This window comes from Haliaeetus leucocephalus, unplaced genomic scaffold (genome assembly GCF_000737465.1).
Source record: "Haliaeetus leucocephalus isolate CR32 unplaced genomic scaffold, Haliaeetus_leucocephalus-4.0 Scaffold351, whole genome shotgun sequence".
In the NCBI taxonomy this organism is placed as follows: Eukaryota; Metazoa; Chordata; class Aves; order Accipitriformes; family Accipitridae; genus Haliaeetus; species Haliaeetus leucocephalus.
In genome coordinates this window covers 858,103-876,057 of record NW_010972787.1, presented here as the reverse complement: position 1 = coordinate 876,057, position 17,955 = coordinate 858,103, and the positions used below count along the sequence as shown (strand labels likewise).

Sequence of the window (17,955 nt, the reverse complement as noted above, 5' to 3'; positions counted from 1 at the left end):
TGTCCCCTGACCCGTGCATGCTCCTCTGCATGGTGCAAGAGCTGGCTGCAGGGCTGCCAGAGCTCTTGCCCTGCACATAGTTTTTCCTTTTGCGTCAAGACTACCCCCACCTTGTCAGTGATGGGTCACTGAACATGCAACAGGCCTCCTATGCTGGGGTATGCCAGTGCAGGAGCCTGAGCAAACTCTTCCTTCAGCCGCCTTGGTGCCCCTGCCTGGTCTGGGCCTCATGGCCACCATCTCTTCTCCTTGAGGGACATGGTCAGCATCTGGCTGTTGCCTGCTAATATTGGAATAAAACCTCTGGAATGTTAAATATTCCTTGCAAGACCCATAATCCTGATATGTTTGGGCATGTGTGTATGTGCTTCAATGAGCTCTATACCTGTTGTTTATCAGCAACCTGACCTCTTGAGCTAAAATTATGCCCAGGTCTTTAAGTTCCCACTGTACCAGTTGGGTCTTTGGTCACCTAAACTGAAAGCCAGTTTCCTCTGTTACCTGCAGCACTATCTCTTTATTTGCTCTTATGGCTGCACAAGAGGGTCCATGGATCAAAATACCATCTACAGAAGGTGTAACTGAAGCTTGGCTGTTTTCCAAGAACTTCTCCACATTTACCATTACACACACAGCACAGGTTGCAGGAGCATTAGGATCCCTAAAGCACTGGCTGCCTGACCTGACTATGAAACAGTCCTAAAATCTGTGTTTCTACTTCATGTCCAGTATAGGTCATGGCTGCTTTGCTTGGTGGCTCTCTGGGCTCCCCCAAGAGGCTCTTGCATTGACCCAGCTGAGGGTCCTGCACCAGTTAGCATTTTGTGACTATGTGTATTCATTTCGTTGTGATCAGCGCTCTAGTTGCTGGTTGCCCCCTGTAAAGCATGGACAGATCTGGGCAGGAGCAGCTGGAGATTTTGAGGAGGTGGGCATCCTTACTGTGCAGAATCAGGTCTGTCTGGGTCAGGCTTTACCACTTGTTCCTTTTCCAGCTCTTGTGGTTTAGTTAATTCAGCTTGTTGTTCTTAAAGGTACTAAAGGGTGCCGCTCTCCTGGCATTTATATTTTCTCTTTCAGTCCTCAGCTCCATGACCTGCTGAAATTCCCTTTTCCATCTCTGTCTCCAGTACTCCAGCAAAATCACTGGCCTTTGCCTCAACTGTGAAATACTGGCTTTTCTCCATTAACCTTGTTTTCTATGGAGCAAACAATTAGTGGCAAATGTTACTGCTTGGACTGTTTCACTGACCCTCTTCTTTCTCTTTACATTTTATATTTATCTGTGCCCGGTAAAATTGTTCTGCCTGAATGGCTTTCCTCTTAAGCTAGAACTGAGTCAAATGCTGTTGATTTACAGGTTCAGTAATTGCCCTAGCAGCTGGTACCAATCTATCCATCATTGCAGGTTTAATTTTGAACCTCAGCATTAGGTTGCTGTCTTGGTCCCTCCTGCATGAAATCTGATCTTGTATTCAGTACCTGCTTTCTTGATTAAAAAAACCCCCTCTGGTCCTTCCTCAGCTTTCTCTTCTTCCAAACTGAGCAACTGCACCATGATTAGGGACAGCAGCGGTGCCTCCGCAGTTGTCCACAGCGGGCTATGGTGTTCTCCCCCAGCTTCTTCCCCCAGTGCTGCTGACACTGGGACAAGGTTGGATGGTGCTGTGGTGGGGTTACGGGTGGCCGTTTCTGGGGCTCCTGCAAATCCCACCACCCCTGTACAGCAGTATCCACACAGGGTCCTAGCAGCTGTCATACAGCTCTAGCTTGTTCCAGGCTCTGAAGTGGGTCTGGCTGAAATTGGCTCCTGCATCCCTTCAGCAGCAGCTGTGTGCCAGCAGTGACCAGGGACATGAGGAGGGTCAGGGTCCAGCGCTTTGCTGAGGAGTGGTCAGAGGGGAGGGGAGTAACCTGGTGGCTCCACATGAGCCGGCCTGGGATCAGACCACCCAGCCCCCTCCCTGGCCCAGTGGTCAATATCTCCCCCCAGGAATCCCTCTTGGAGGGCTGCAGCCACAGCCTGCTGCTGCACAGCTCTTCCAAAGACTCAGTCATCCTCTGGCAAACCAAAGCATCAGATCCACGATGCTGAGTCTCTCTTGCCATTGTCTTCACAGGTGCTTGCTGCTGATCTGGATCCTGATCTCAATTTTCTGCTGCATTAGCTCTTGTAAGCTGTCCATTGCATCCTGCCTGGTCTCACTCCCCCACTGGTGCAGATGGCAGGTTTTCTCCTGCAAGAGGCACATGCGTTTCTGCCTCAATTCCTTCAGCAATTCAGTCTCTTATTTTAAATCCATCTTTCTCTTTTCTAGACATGCAATTTTCTCTCTAAGCCTTCCCTTTATCACTTTTACTAGACTAGTCAATGTAGCTGCAACTTTCCACAAAGCCCATAGCCAGCAACCTGAAGTGTTGACTTTACTGCCCTCCTGGCAGACTGTAAATGCTTTTCCTGCCTCCCCTGCAGCACTTTCGCCCATGCAGTTCACCAGCTGCCATGGCTGGGCTCATGCTGCATGACCCAGATCCTAAACTTTGCTGTGGATGGGAGAGTCTGTCCTTCCCCCTGTGAGCAGTCTTGTTTGTATCTAGGTTGTGGCGCTTAGTACAGGAGCCCCAGTGAGATGCAAGCCTCCCCTCCCCGGGTCATTTTTTGGGCACTCCTTGCACAGGCAAGGAGGTGCTGCAAGCAGGACACACACAGCTCCAAAGAACAAAGCTAGTATTTGCTAGCTAACACACACAGGATAGCGTGGGCTTAACGAGCTACCCAGCTGAGCACAGGGAGCCCACCACCCCTGTACGGCACCCCAGTGCCTTGGCTGGCTGCACGGGCACCACCTCAGGGGAGAAGAGTTGATCTCTGCAGCCCCAGGTCGCATCCTCGATGGTGCTGAGTCTCCCTATTTCATCTTCCTATTTGCTTCTTGAGGGTTTTATACTTTCCCATGATGGGTTTTTTCTCATGAACCCTTGAGCTGGTAGAAATGCCATCTCAACTGCCCTATCTTTGTGCCTGTGGTGTCACCTTGTGTCCTTTCCTGGCTCTGCTCTACAGATGTCTCCTGGCTTCTCCTGACAACTGTGCAACACCTGCAGCAGCCTGAGCCACAGCCACACAGCCATGAGGGCTGTGTCAGAGCTGGGCTTTGGGCCCTCAGGTGCAGGCAGTTGGCCCCAAGGGGGTAAGGACGTGAGGACTGGGATTGCAGACAGAGATTTACATCCCCAGCTGCTGCTGGAGACAGTGCAGGTCAGGGAACTCTGGTGATCCCCTGCTCAGCTCATGTGAACAAATGGAGGCTGCTGATACCAGGTCTCCAGGACTGCTATGTCTCCTTCCTGATTCTAGCAACATCAGTTTTAGGATGGGTGCTGTGGTCCACCGTGCAAGCTGTAACACACCGAGCAGAGACATACACCGGTGAACACTAGGAATGTCATCAAGATTTTTCACTCCTGCAGAGAACAAAAAGGTTTCTTCTGAGCAAAAGAACTGGCAGTCATTGGTGTGTATCAGCAGGATGTTTGAGCAGCGGGGATTACAGGAGTGCAGTAAGTAACAGGGCTGAGTTGTAGTGGGGCAGAGAGAACTCTTAAGTTGTATGTTTTGTCTGTGTATGTAGGCTGGCACGTGGCTTTTGTAGCCACAAATCAAGCCCATCTGTATGATTTACTTTCTCCTCCTACCATCTCCCTTTATTAAGTTAAATCAATCATCCCACTGCTCTGTGATTTATGGCTTTATGTTTTGCTTGGAATGTGCCACAAAGCAAAAAGCGGAAGTTTTGATGTATTAGTAAAACCAAACTTGTCTGCCTAGGGCGAGATTGGAAGAATTTAGTTTCCTCTTGGGTGAATTCTGACAGATGATATAAATTTCCACCCCTCCCTCTTCTTCCTCCTTCTCCTCAACCCATACATGGCTGCAAAGAAAGGCCTTGAAATAGGTGGTGGCCAAGGCTCAGCCATTTCCCAATCTGTCAGCCTGTCCTGGCACACCTTGACCAGCATCCTGCAATACCTGTGGGACTTTAGGGCTCTGTGTCAGCTCCACATGAAGCTATGGATGGATGGATGAAGCTGAAGAACTCAGCCCCATCCCAGGTTTCACTGATGGCCTCCAGCATCTGAGTGTGGCTGGCATCGGCCATGGCCAAATGAGCGTTCAATGACTCCAAGGATGGAGATCCCATCAGCTAGCTGTCTGGGCAACATTACGTGGTATGGTCAGTCTTTGTCTTTACCAGGGTTCATCCAAGGAAAATCTGACCAATGTGGGAGACCTTGTGCTGGGAGGGAATGGAAAAGGAGTTTCCCATTCAAGTGGAGGAGGAAATGACTGGCCAAATACCAAGGCCACTGTCTGGGGACCACTACAGTCCAAACATGCTGGCTTATCCACCCCACGTGCTCTCCAATCCAAATCTGGACGTAGAGTTTTATCTTTGTGTTGAAGGAAACAGCAGAGGGGAGGTATGGCCCTACTACAGCATTGTTCCCTCTTTCACAAATGGAGACATCATCTCTCCCCATTACATCCCTTTAACTGTGCTGAGCAGCTCCTGTCACCCCCGCTCTCTCTGCTATGCCATGAGTATGTCTGGCCACAGGGCCTTAGAAGCCCCACCCTACCCCTATTAAAAGCCCCTTTTCACCGAAGGAAGGTCCACCATGTGTCAAAATCGCCTCTCCTTGTCTCCTGTTCTTCCCAAGGGTGGAAAGCAGCTATGCCCCAAGTCCAACTCTTCTCCTTTCAGTTGGAGGCTTGAGAGGTAGTGGACTGAGATAGTAATGATGTTTATTAATTAAGAAAAACACACCTCTAAAAAGCTTGTAACACCTTAACTACCTTATAAACACACCACTTTTTAGTAGCATAATTCACAATTATGCCACTGCAAGTAATACAGAGTGACAGTTCTATTGCTTATTACTAGTATTAGTACTGATCATAATTATATTACTACAAAGAAATCTTATAAATCAAGCACTTATTAAGCTGCAATTCTATTGCCTTTCCTCCTGCACTTAGTATTAAGGTACCAAGTCTAACCTTCCTTATAAGTTTATGCATCTTTGCTGCACCTTCCCACACCAAGTCTTGTGGACCAGCCTGGTAAGCCCATTTTTTTCCTTTTCCTGAACCCACATTTTTGCCTCCTTTGCACTTCTTTTTTGCCCTTCAGAGTCCTCCCAAGTAAACAATCCTTAATTACTCCTTGGTCTCAACTCTGTAACATTCATACCCAAATTCAACGTTTCTGACACTGTTACTTGGGCATTTTAGGCCTATTACGGGATTACTGATACAATTCTTTAGATGAAGGATGTCTTATGCTGCAAGACTGCATGGTCCATAGCGGTAGCATCTGATTTACATTTTATGTTTTTGGGGGCAGAATTACCTTACTTTAGCCTTACTCACCTACCTAAGTTTAATTAAGCAAAAGCAGTTTCTCATCTCAAGCACAGAGTTTGCATACCACAGCAACAATATTTGTGCATTTTGTTCTCACATCCTATCTCTGTATTGGAACAGTTTTCAGCATGCTCCCGGTTCCCACCAGAGGTCTTGGCCAGTTTTGGAGCCTGGCAATCCATCAGGGCCCCTGGCTCTCAACCCCCAGCCCTGTGGCAGACCCCACATCCAAGTCTCCACAGAGCTGCTCCAAGAACACATCACTGTGGGTGAGCCCAGCTGGTTTATTCCCGCAAAAGCCTGGCTCACCTCCCGTGTCATCCTCCACTGGCTACGTGGAAGAAGATGAGCCAGTTGTTCTACTTCTTGCTGCTCAGCTGCAAAGTTATGGTGGGGAAAGGGGATGCCGAGGTTTTGCTTTGCACCAGCGCCAGAAGGATCCCTCTCTTCCTTCCTTTCTCCACAAGCTTATAGCACCTAAAATTGTCTGAGCTTTAGTGCTGTATAACTGTGTTTTCTACCATTACAATAGTTTTTCTGTGTGCACGTGTGTATATATATTTATACATGTGCATGTATGTGTGTATATATAAATGCATGCATATATACGTATGTACATATACATGTGTATTTTTGTGTGTGTGTATATATATATACACACACACACATATATATATAGTGACTAACACTAGTAACAAGTAGTTACTATATGCAGGATAAAGTACATATGACCCTAGAATAAAAATGCAGTGGAGTACAGGCATGAGATGAGAGCAGAGGCCTTGAAAATACAGGCACAAGGTTATATTTGAAGGCCCAGGGCTATAAATTACTCACCAATAGTCAATCACTCATCACCAGAGGAATTCAATCTTGGGAACTGGGATTGATTTGGAGGACACCAAAGAAAACAAAGTTGGGACCAGTAAGGAAGCACAGCATGTACTTCTATGTCAGGATGACCAAAACTGAAGACCTGATCTGGGCCAACTGAAGGGGTGACTTATAATCTCTCTCAAGGTGCAGAGTCCCCAAATATGGATATAAAATGGGTTTTCGCTGCAGTTGTGAAGTGTGTCTTTATTGTGGAAGTACCACTGCTCATCCATGCCGCAGAGCTGCAGCTGCTCTGTTTCTTGCTTTTGATTTTTATTTCTAGGCGTATTTTTGCTTACATTACTTTTGCTGCCTTGAATATGCTATCACACCTATTAGGAAAAAAGCACAAATACTGTACTAAGCATTAAATGAGGTTCCCTTTCCCTCCCCCTTTCCAGTTGATTGTTTTTTGGTAACCTGCTCTGAAACTTAGATGCAATAACTTGGCAAAGAACTGAATGGTTGGTGGGGAGATTTTTTTTCAGGGAGCAGCAGGCATGGGGCTGTTCCACACATGAAAATGAGCTGGGAGCAGAGGGTGACCCCAGAAAAGGCAGGAGAGTGTCCCCATCGACCAGGCGCAGTCCCACAGAACCTGGGCAGAGACAGATTTTATTGACTGCCCAATGATCATCAAACAAGGTGAGGTGATGAGACAGGTCCAAGGTCAAAGCAGGAAGGCTAGTGAGCAAATCAGGATTATCAGGGCACAGGGTTGGACACCAATGCACCTACAACATAGCTCAGGCAGGGACAGAAGGCCCAGGGCTAAGCTTAAGTGGAGCTCCTGGACCAGTGGACAGTGGGTGCATGGGTGAAAAGTCTTGGTGAGGTTGGTCAGGACAATTAAAGCACTCAGGGTGCTGACAAGTGGGCTGGAGAAGCTGCAGGTAAGTTAATTCCTGGGGGACTAAGCAAGAGTTAGGTTGGTCTCTCCTGGATGTAAGTAGAGCTATGAAGTTTGCTGATCCTCACAGCTGTCTTCCAGATGGAAACAACATCCTTCAGTAGTAGGTCTGGACTCAAAGTGCCTGTCAGGTTCGCAATGGAGGCATCATCTTGCCTGTCTCCCAGGAAGGATATGAAAGTTTCCTTTAGCCTGTGGGTGACAGATGATAATTTTAAGTGTCTGGTCTGCTGGGTATCCAAATGCCCTGACCTTTGGCAGGCAATACTGGCAGTCAATGACACTCAGTGCTGGTACCCCTGAGATGGCCTCGCAGCTGGAAGCCAGGCAGTAGTCTCTGGGGCATCTCTGGTGGTATCAGACAACAATGTGGGCAACTGTTGGTCAATATTGTCAACAGCACCCAAACAGACGTTGTGGCCTCCTCAAAGCTGAGCTCTCGGCTTCACTGACCACCTCTCCCATCTCAGGTATAACACAGCTTGCTGAACTTACCTGTACTCAACTCTATATATCCCCAGCTCCCTCCTTCATGGGGCCTGTCATGCTGTCACAGTGGCATTAGGAGACCTTTCTTATGCAAGAAACAGGGAAAGGGAGGTGGTGTGGCCATATCCTCACATTGGCACATTGGGGTTTCTCATTGGTCCTGTATAGGGGGCACCTTTTCTGTTCCCTTACGTGATCCTTTTTTTTTTTTTCCAAAGGCCAGACACATATGGAACTGTATTAACAGGAATGTAGCCAGCTGGTTAAGTGATTTTTCTCCACTGTTGGCACTTGTGAAATCACATCTGGAAGATTGCATCCGATTTTGTGCTGCCGGTACAAGAAAAACATTGACTTTTTGGAGTGAGTTCAGTGGAGCACAACCAGTATGATTAGAGATCTGGAGCACAGGACATATGAAGAGAAGGTAGAGAACTGGGTTACTCAGCCTTCAGCAGAGAAGGTAAAGGGGAAGTCCAAATGCATCTTTAACTATGTAGTGGGAGAGTGTCAAGAAGATGAAGCCAGACTCTTCTTGGAGTGCCCAGGGAAAAGACAAGAATTAACAAGCACAAGATGCAACAGTGGAAATCTTGAATAAACATAATGAAAAAAATATTCTCCACACAGGTGGTGCAGCCCTGGGACAATGCAGAGTGGTGGTGGCACTACCCTTGGAGATAGTCAGAACACAACTGGACAAACAGTCTGCTGTAGCTTTGAAGTCAGACCTGCTTTAATGAAAAGGGGGGACTAGAGACCTCTAGAGGGCCCTCCCAACCTAAGACTCCATGATGGTATGATTTCTAGTGGTTCTCTTGCTTCCCCATGACATGCCAGATGAAAGGTGCTGGGGTTTCTGCTGTATTTTGCTCCCACTTCTCTTTATCTGGGCACCACAAAAAAACTCGATGATGCTCATCACAGCCACAGTAACTCCCACTTTTGGAAGGCATGGCCCTTCTCTCCAGCAAGCTTCAAGAGCCCACCTTAAAAGGGACTTCAAGACCCCTTCCATCTGGGTCTAAAGAGTTGGCATCTACCCCTGGAACAAACCAGGAAAAATCTGCTCTTACCCCCACTGTGGATCAAAGCTATCCAGAGGCACAATGATCATCTCGTGGAGCTCAATGAGGAACAAATCCAGGTTAACTGTGCAGAGTGCAGTAGTCAGAGCCTTCTCCTGCTCTGCACTCAGCTCCTCGTGGTACTGCTCAGAAACCAGGCAGAAGGGATTCTGCAATGACAAACAACATCAGCAAGAGGACAGCCTGGGACTACCCACAAAGACTGTCTGGGGGCTACATTTGATAGAAGAGGTAGAACTGGGACCCTCTTTGTTCCTGGCTGTTATGCCAGGCCCACCAGAGACCACAGCACCAGCTGCTGGTGTGACCCATGCCAGAAAGCACCACTGCTTCTAGCACAAAATCTTGTGGATGGCCCTTTTCCAAGGGTCTTAACGTGACTTAAGTAGATTAATATTGCTTGGCTCTTGCTGAATGGTAAGATATTAAAATCACAAAATTTTCCTATTGTTTTCCTAAAAAATTCCAAAGTTTTCCACAGAAAATCCACTTTGTCAAGAAGTTTCTCTCTTCCCCTAGCTCTTGTAGACAGTTTTGTGAACCAGGCTGTCTCCCTCACCTGATTCATCTGCACCAGCAGCACAGATCTCTTTGCTGACAATGTCTGCCACAGAGACAGGATGTGCTTCAGTTGAGTGTTTGGTACCACCTGGAGGAGGAGAAAACATGGGCAATCAGTCAGCCAGTTCCTGCTCTTCAGAAAGGCCATGGCTGAGTTGGCCATGTTCTGGGTTAGCTCACAAAAGAGTGTGTGACTTAAAAGGTGATGTCTTAATCCTTAGGGGAGGATATGAGGGATGGAAATGTTCAGCCAGTTTCCCATTTAGTACAAGGAAAGCGCCTTTCTTACCGGCAACTCTCTGAACTGTTCCACACCTGCATCCATCTTCAGCTCATTTTTTACATACGCAGACAACTGGCACTCTGGGTGCCCACCAGTCACGGCCAGGAACTCAGCAGCCACTTTCAAGGTGGCAAGCGTCTGGGAAATAGCATTCACTGATCGGGCTTCTGCCATGATCCGTTTCAGCTGGTTCACACTTAGTGATTCCTATCAATAGGAGAAATACAGCCAGACTGTGACCCTGACACATGAGGTCTGGGTCCTGCAAGTGTGCCTGTACAGCAAAATGACTGTAGAATCTTTGGCACCAGTTCTGTCCTCTTATCAGAGGGAGAGCTAAAGATATGTGGGTGACGTGCAGGGTCTACATGGGAAAGACAGAGACACTACAAGGACATGGGTTCCCCAGTCTAGTTGCAAGCAGGAGCAATAACCCTACAGCTGCCACCTGTGCTGATCCACCATGCCAGTGAATGGCATGCTGTGGTCACCATATCCCCCGGTTTAGACACTTGTATAGGTGAGTCCATCTGAGTGAGTTGCCTAGATTCACTTTAGAGCCAGCAAAGAAAATTGGCTCCTTGTGAGGCTCCAGCCACCTGCCTGATTTGGACTTGGACCTTTTTACACATTCTGCGGGTGCCGTATTCTCTGTTGAGCTCTCTGTCCCCTGGGGTGGCTTATTAATAAGCATTACAAGGCAGAAGGAAGATTGGATAGAAAAAATGATGGTAAGCTCTTTTCGTACCTGTTGCAGCTGTTCTCTCACTTTTGTTTTTGTGTGCTGCAGGGTCTTCATGCTGTTCAGTGTAAACGATGGAGCCGTCTGGAAAGCAAATGAGTGGCTATGAAGACAGAAAGTATCAGTTGGTACAGGCCAAATGGGAAACCCATGACCATGCAGTAGGACACAGTCACCCATGTCTTGGTTGCAGGGCCAGTAGCAATGATAGCCTAGTAGAGGAGGTATAGGGAAGGCAGAAGCAGGGAGGAGCTACCCAAGTGGAATATAGAGACATTGCCTAGGCATGCACGGGTGGAGATAGGAAGGACAAAGCTCATCTGGAGTTGAAACTGCTGAGGGATGTGAAGGCCAACAAGAAGGGCTCCTATATCAGTACATCAGTAGCAAAAGGAAGACCAAATGAAAACTGGGCCCACTGCTCAACAAGGAAGGGGACCTGCTGACAAAGAGACATGGAAAAGATACTCATTGAGATATCCGGTGCTTTCTTTGCCTCACTCTTTATTGTAAAGGCCTGCTTTCAGTCCTCTGTGTTTACTGGCAAAGTTTAAAGGCATGTCACAAAAAAAAAGAGGACCAAATTAGGGACCACTGAGATAAGTTGCTGTTGTGGCAGCTAAGCACCACAGTGCTGCTCACTCACTTCCCTCCCCTCCTTACCCTCAGTGGGATGGCGAAAAAGGAAAGGAAGAATAAAAGTGAGAAAACAAAATGAGTGATGCAAAGGCAACCACTCACCACCTCCCATGGGTAGACCAATGCCCAGCCATTTCCCGAGCAAAAGGTGACTAACCTCCCTAAAACACCTTCTTCTCTGTTTTATTGCTGAGCATGATGTTATATGGCTTGGAATACCTCTTTGGTTAGTTTGGGTCATCTGCCTGACTGTGTCCTATTCCAACCTCCTGCACATCCCCAATCTATTCACTGGGGGGGAGCAGAATGAGAAATGGAGAAGGCCTTTGATGCTGTGCAAACACTGTTCAGCAATAACTGAAACATTAGTGTGTTATCAACACTGTTTTGGTCACAAATCTAAAACACAGCACCATATAAGCTGCTATGATGAAAATTAACTCCATCTCAGCCAGACCCAGTACAGCTGGATAGAGACAGGTCCATGGGACCAGACAGAACACATCCAATGGTGCTGAGGGAGCTGGCTGATGTTGTTAAGATACTTCAGCAACAACTGACATGACATCTCAGCAAGTTTGTGGATGATACCAAATTGGGGAAAAGAGCTGATATGCTAGAGGGCATGGCTGCCATTCAGAGGGGTCTCAACATGCTGGAGAAATGGGCCAACAGGAACCTCATGAAGTTCAACAAAGGCAAATGCAAAATCCTGCATCTGGGATGGAACAATCATATGCAACAGCATAAGGCTGAGAGCAGAGCAGCTTGGAGCAGCTTTGCAGAAAAGACCTGTGTGTCCTGGTAGACAGGTTGAACAGGAGTCAGCAGTGTGCTCTTATGGTGAAAAAGGCCATGTGCACACCAGGCTACATTAGCAGGAGTGTAGCCGGCAGCTTGGGGGAAGTGATTCTTTCCATCTAGTCAACATTTATGACATTACATTTGAGTACTGTGTCCAATTTGTGGTTCCTCAGTACAAGAGACATTGACGAATTGAAGCGAGTCCAGCAGAGACCAACAAGATGATTGAGGGGCTGCAGAACAGGATGCAGGGGATTGTTCGCCCTATAAAAGAGAACTCTGTGGGAAGAATCTAATTGTTCTTCCACTACTAAAAGGGGGATCGCAGTGAAAGCAATAATGACAAGGGGCAGCCATAGATCTCCTACTTAAGCATGCAGAAAACATTTTCACGGTGATGGTGCTAAAACATCAGAGGAGCAGAGAGGTGGTGAATGTCTACCCTTGGAGATTTCCAAAATTCAACTGTACAACAGCCTGAGCAATCTGCTCTTGCTTTGAAGTTATCCTTACTTGGAGAAAACAATTGGACCAGAAACATTCAGAGGTGCCTCCAGCCAAACTCTTTCAGTTTCTCTGTGACTGTGTGTCAGTTTCTTTCCTTATCCTACTCTACTACTGTAGGACAAGCATGTGGACCTGAATCACTACATGACAGCCATGTTATAATGCCCTTGAACCCCTTTTTCTCACTCCCTTGTGGCCAGATTTTCACATTTCACAACTCCAAACACCCAGTAGGCCCTTCCTCTGACATAGGAAATAGCTGGGACAACCAGCAGTCATAGGAGAACCCCAGCTGAAGTTTACATAACCATCTGAGGGTTATGGGAAGTTTTAAATGGGCTGAAGGGACTTAGTTACCTAAGTTCCTTGCTGTCCTGCAAGACTTAATTTTTGAGGTATGTACCTCTGGCCTGCCTTTTCAGATGTGAATAACCGTTTGCAAACCTGGTCCCCTGAGAGCTTCTGGAGGAAAGCCAAAGGCTAATGTAAGTGAAGATGAATACCACAGCAGAAGACTGGCTTCTCCAATATGGACCCACATTAGACCCCAGCCCTATACTATGCCCAGGAACTCAACTCTCTTGAGTCTTTTTAGATAGTGTCTGACTCCTTCTTGGTTGTAAGAAAAATCCAGGCCAACTTCCCCTGCAGGCTTTGAACAGAAAGGCGCACATTGCCATTCACACCACCAAGGTTTGCCGAGCACAGTGTGTTTTTTGACCACACAACTGTTACAATCCAAGGAATGCAGACAGATGCAGAGTGGTGGGTGGCCAAACGCACACGCACCCCATTTGTATTTCCTCCAGCTCTGGAGAGGTATCAGGTGCTGGAAGTAAAATCCTACACCCTCTGCTGGCCTGGAGGACTGCAACTTGGCTTGTGCCGAAAATGCGTCATGCTGAACTTTGATGATAGGTCTCCCACTGATAAAATGTTGGATCACTTGCCGCTGCAGTGTCTGGAAGTCAAAATGGGTTGTCTTGGTGCCGTCTTCCTCTATCACATACTGGGAGTTGGCCAGTGTCGCAGTGATCAGATCATTCTCAGTTATCTTCAGCACTGAAGATGGTTTCACTTCTTCTGCAGAGATGATCCTGGGAAAGAAGAAGTTACCCTTTGCTGTTAAGGATAGCAGCTTGCTTCTTACCTCATCCCACTTTGCAATCAGTGACACGTGCAGCTCTTAGACGAGTCCTGATTTGCTCCAGAGGGATGGTTTGCAATGTACCATTGCTGTTCGTTTGTGATCCGTGTAGCTGTGTCCACACAACTGTTCTGGAGCTGTATGAGAAGCCTCGTCACAAGGTAACCAATAGAAAGTGGAGTTGGGAGGAGTTTCAGGACAGCAGTGTTGGCATTGATGTCCTTTTGCAACAGGTCCAGGGGGACTCTGACATCTGTAACAAAATGGAGGGTTTCTCTTCTGCCTCATGTAGTGTTAGGAAGAATTCTTCCAAGGGGAAAACTGACTAGCCTTTGTTAAAACCTTTTTGAGTTTTTTTATATTAGGTTTTGAATTTTTGGAAGGGTTTTTAATTTGTTTTCAGCTAGAGGGTCAAAACAAAGCAAGCCCAGCAACTGGCATGGGTTCTAGCCTTCATCAATGGCTTAGGAAAGGGAAGTAACAATACCTGGGAAGTCAAAATACCTGAGCATAGTGGTTTCATTCTGATATTACTCCAGACTTTCTGGATGGTCCCTATAGCTCGGCAGAAAGCTGAACGCTGGTCCTCTTCAGGCACAGAGAGGGGAGAAAAACAGCAGTGTCAATGCATGCTCCCAAGAAAAAGGAATTGAAAAAGATTTATTTTTGTCTCCTTGAAAGATATATCTCAGGGTGTGCAACTGCTCAGTAAAGTGTGTTAGGCTGGGCCTTAGTTGCCATTCACAGCTGTGGCTCCAAGCTTAACCAGAGTTAATTTTTTTCTAGCCCATATTATACCATATCTGGCATTAAGAATGCCAGGTGCCGAATTCCAGCTCACATGCACCGTGCTAATACACCTGCTTACAGTCTTAAAAACCTGTCTTGTGTACATTGCCCATTCATAGGTGAAACATCAGGAAAAGTCTCTACAAGTTTCTCAAGTCCTGCTGGCTATACTTACTCTGAGGGTGGGAGGCAATCTGCTCAAGACCCATTCCAATGTTTCAGAGGTCATTCAAGTGTCTCAGAGATCTCTACCCTCTCCCCCAAACCCCAAAGATGGCCATAAAGATGGAGATGACTGAAAAAGTCACCACTGTGAACTTGTGTCAGGGCCCTGAGGGCACTAATAGGCCTTAATAGCTCTGAGCAGCCTGACCTGGGGGCTCTGCCTCACCCCTTCCCCATGGGCCCAGGAGACACATGAAAGCTCAGGGCAGTGCCTGAGTTGTAAGCAGCCCTGTGTCCTGCTCTCATAACTTATTGGCTGGCCTTCCTAGACTCCTCCTGGTCTTATTACCTTCCCTGGTGGTGTGATCCCTTGTCTGTTGACAGAAACTGGCTCTATCACTACCCTTGTCTTGCCCCAATACTGTGGGACTGCACCCTGCTCACTGCTATGGTCACCCTTAGCTCTTGGCTCATCTTCCCTCATGGAGCAGTCTTGTGTTTTCTGCTCCCTCACAGCTTGCAACAGAAATCACAGGTCCTGCTGTAACATTAGAGCAGAATCTGTGGGTGTTGAGGAGTGGTAGAGGCCAGTTTACTGGGATCGGAATAGGTCCGTGTCATACCTGAACCATGTTGGTCTAGAAACTGTTGTACTGAGTACATTTCCCCTCCATGGCTGTTCTGGAAGAAGTGGATCAGAGCTTTCTGCAGACTGAAAATGTCAGGCAGGTGTTGGACATGCTGGATGTTTTGGAGCTGGAAGGGAAAATTCAGCATGACTTTGCTATCCTTGCACTTATCTGAGGAACCAGGATTGTGTCTGGCATTGTGTGGTATTCAGGAGAAGGGCACTGTACTGGGAAATACAGGGAAATGAGTCAACTTGGTGCCCCACTGACACCAACAATGGTGCCTGTCTCTGCTTTGAAGGGGAGGAATGATTCTACAGCAAACCTTAGACATGAGCTCCAGAAGAACAGGGTAGGGGTTTCCTTCACCCTCTCTGTGTTCTTGCTGAAGGAGATGCATCAAAGTCTGGATGGATGTCTTCTGTTCAAATCTCCACATGTAGGACACGCCAATCAGTCCAAGGTTTGGCTGGTCTTTGAAAGGAGTCATCTGGCCATAAGCTATTTGTAGGAGCAGGTTGGAGCCCTGAGGATCTCTCATCCTCTGCTGCTTGACAGAAGTAAGGCTCTGCTCCAAGGCCTGCAGAATTTGAAGGGCTGTTAGGAGCTGCCTTTTGTTACAAAAGGGTTTGGGAGGACTTACAAGTCTTCTCATGAGGGAAGACAATGGTGGCTCTGAAGAAAGGGAAGAGACAGTAAAAACTTCCTGTTGAAGAATGAAGCTGGGACAAGAACAAAATTGCCTAAGAAGAAATCAACAGGGAATTTTCTTGCCCTCCAAGGCATAGAGCCATTTTTTGTAATGGGGATTTGCATCAGCATAGAAAAAGTATCTTAAAAAAGAGGTGATAAACCTGTTTATTGTGTGTGGGAATGTCCCAGTTCATTGGATGTGTCTGGGTATTCACCAGAGCCCATGTGGGCTCTGCACTTGATCCCTAGCAAAGTGGTAGTTTGTACATGGGATACCTGGAAACTCAGTGACCAGTCCCTTGCATACCTGGAAGAATGGCTGAGTCAGGGTTTTAAAGCAGGTTTCCCACTGTCTTCGGTCTTCTTGCCTAAGCAAAATATTCAAGGCCGTGTTTTGTCCTGTAGGAAATGCAAAGCAAAATAAGGACCCTCACCCAGTAGACACTGGAGTCTGTGCAGAACAGCTGCACTCATGGGATGAGAACCACCACTTCCAGTGGCTGTGTGAAAACCAACGTGATGTAAGCCTGCTGGTACCCTCCCTATGCATGGAATGTACCTTCAGTTGTTGTACGGTTGTTCAAGTGCTGGAGAAACAGATGGACAGTCACTGTGGCATCCTCCGTGTTTCTGCTAAGTGCCTCTGCCAGGCATTCAATATCTTTTTCAAGATGGTCCCAGAAGAATTTTGCCACATCCTTTGGCTTCTCTGCCATCAGACTCAGAATTGCCTGGAAGACAGGGTGGTTTCTTAATTTAGCTCTGAAGAAAGCTTACTCCCAGGGTAGGGCAGAAGTTATTCATCATGTGGAAGCTGCAGGCTTCAGACAGACAGGAGGTAAGGGAGAGAAAAGAAGTAGGAGCTGTCTCACCTGTTTATCTGTATAGATTCCCAGCAGCATGGATGAAGGCAGCAGAGCTCTTGCAAGACAGACAGAGGCAGGCGACAGGTCTCTCTCCAATTCATTTGTCCGTATTGAAGGGCTCCCAAGGATGTATCCTTTTCCTGTTTTATCCTCTGTGCTGTGATAAGGAATGTAATTCAATTTACACTCTCAATGACTGGGCTCCTCTTATGTAAGTTAAGATTGACAGAGGCTTGGCCATCACTGGGTCAGAACAAATGTGAACTTGGGGTGAGATGAAACTTTTGGAAGGGGTGAACTGCTGCTGAAGAAATGCCCTTTCCAGCTGTTTCATGCCACTTACGCTTTCTTTCATTTCTGTTCCCCCAGTAGGTATGTCCAAAATTTCCTCCTGCAATTGGACCCTGGGTCACAAAGACCCTGCTTTAGTCAGCTACAGTGTTTCTCCTGTGCCTGGAGAATGGAAAGAGGGTCAAGTGGCCACAGCCCTGTTCATCAGTCTTCGGCTGTAGGGCAGGGAGCATCAACTTACATTTCCTTCCTCACAAAACCTTTCTCAGGTTTGTGATTAATTCCTCCAACTTCAGCACCACATGGGCATTGTTTGACTTCCCCAGGACACCCACACTGTAGGTAAAGAAATAACAGCAGTGTAAGATGTAGGGCAGAAAACCTAACAGCATACAGAAGACCTTCAGCATCACAAAAAGCCAAAAGACACTTACATTGGTGACAATCCAGTATGTGCCACACTGACAAGCTGTGTATGAAAGGGAATTAGATTAATCAGTCAATTTTCTCCCAATTACAAAATCTTCCATGATAAAAGCACAGCCAGATTTCACTAGGAGGGCAACAGCCCAGACTTTTTTCAAGTAAGACCTTCTTCCCATCTGTTGGGATCTGGTCTCACAGAGTTTGCCATAAATGGACCTGAGGTTGCTGCAGCCAAAAGGAAGTTGGTAAAGTACTCAACAGAAGCACAGAGGTAGCCTTAAAGAAAGCCACCCTTCCCTCCATCCACCTGTTCCCCCTTTCCCTCCATCCTCTGGCCAGTCTGTCTCAGGGCACATTTATAGCAAGTTCCCTGTGTCTGCCATCCACATAGGAGCAGCTGGGCTGGACTGAGGTAAAATTTCCCCAGCACTTACTCCAAGATGTATCATATTGACCAATTTTCCAGTTCTTCTGGTCAAAAAGCAGGTCTCCAGGCATGGTGGGAAGGTAGGACCCCTTAGAAAGAAAACACTGGTGTAAAGAAGGATTTGAGGAACTATGTAACCATTTTCCTAGTTTGCTTCTCATCTACTGGAGAAATAACAGTTCTTGAGATAAACAC

The 17,955-nt window shown here is 47.1% G+C and overlaps 1 protein-coding gene across 2 annotated transcripts in view; it reads right to left on the bottom strand.

Moving 5' to 3' along the window:
- Positions 1–6,439: 6,439 nt before the first annotated feature.
- LOC104834925 (E3 ubiquitin-protein ligase RNF213-like) overlaps positions 6,440–17,955 on the bottom strand; it is a 12,387-nt gene continuing 871 nt past the window's right edge. The window contains exons 2-17 of one of the 2 annotated variants that reach the window (XM_010572598.1): positions 17,768–17,849; positions 17,342–17,376; positions 17,149–17,243; positions 16,623–16,773; positions 16,320–16,481; positions 16,058–16,153; positions 15,383–15,637; positions 15,052–15,184; positions 13,979–14,062; positions 13,559–13,727; positions 13,229–13,424; positions 10,384–10,461; positions 9,642–9,842; positions 9,351–9,440; positions 8,780–8,940; positions 6,440–7,406 (exon numbers count right to left, since the gene is read on the bottom strand). In XM_010572598.1, coding sequence (XP_010570900.1) covers positions 7,229–7,406; positions 8,780–8,940; positions 9,351–9,440; positions 9,642–9,842; positions 10,384–10,461; positions 13,229–13,424; positions 13,559–13,727; positions 13,979–14,062; positions 15,052–15,184; positions 15,383–15,637; positions 16,058–16,153; positions 16,320–16,481; positions 16,623–16,773; positions 17,149–17,243; positions 17,342–17,376; positions 17,768–17,849 — 2,166 coding nt within the window. In that variant the 3' untranslated portion in view covers positions 6,440–7,228. Of the gene's footprint in view, positions 7,407–8,779; positions 8,941–9,350; positions 9,441–9,641; positions 9,843–10,383; positions 10,465–13,228; positions 13,425–13,558; positions 13,728–13,978; positions 14,063–15,051; positions 15,185–15,382; positions 15,638–16,057; positions 16,154–16,319; positions 16,482–16,622; positions 16,774–17,148; positions 17,244–17,341; positions 17,377–17,767; positions 17,850–17,955 lie in introns of both variants that reach the window. The other variant, XM_010572599.1, reaches the window with a different exon arrangement.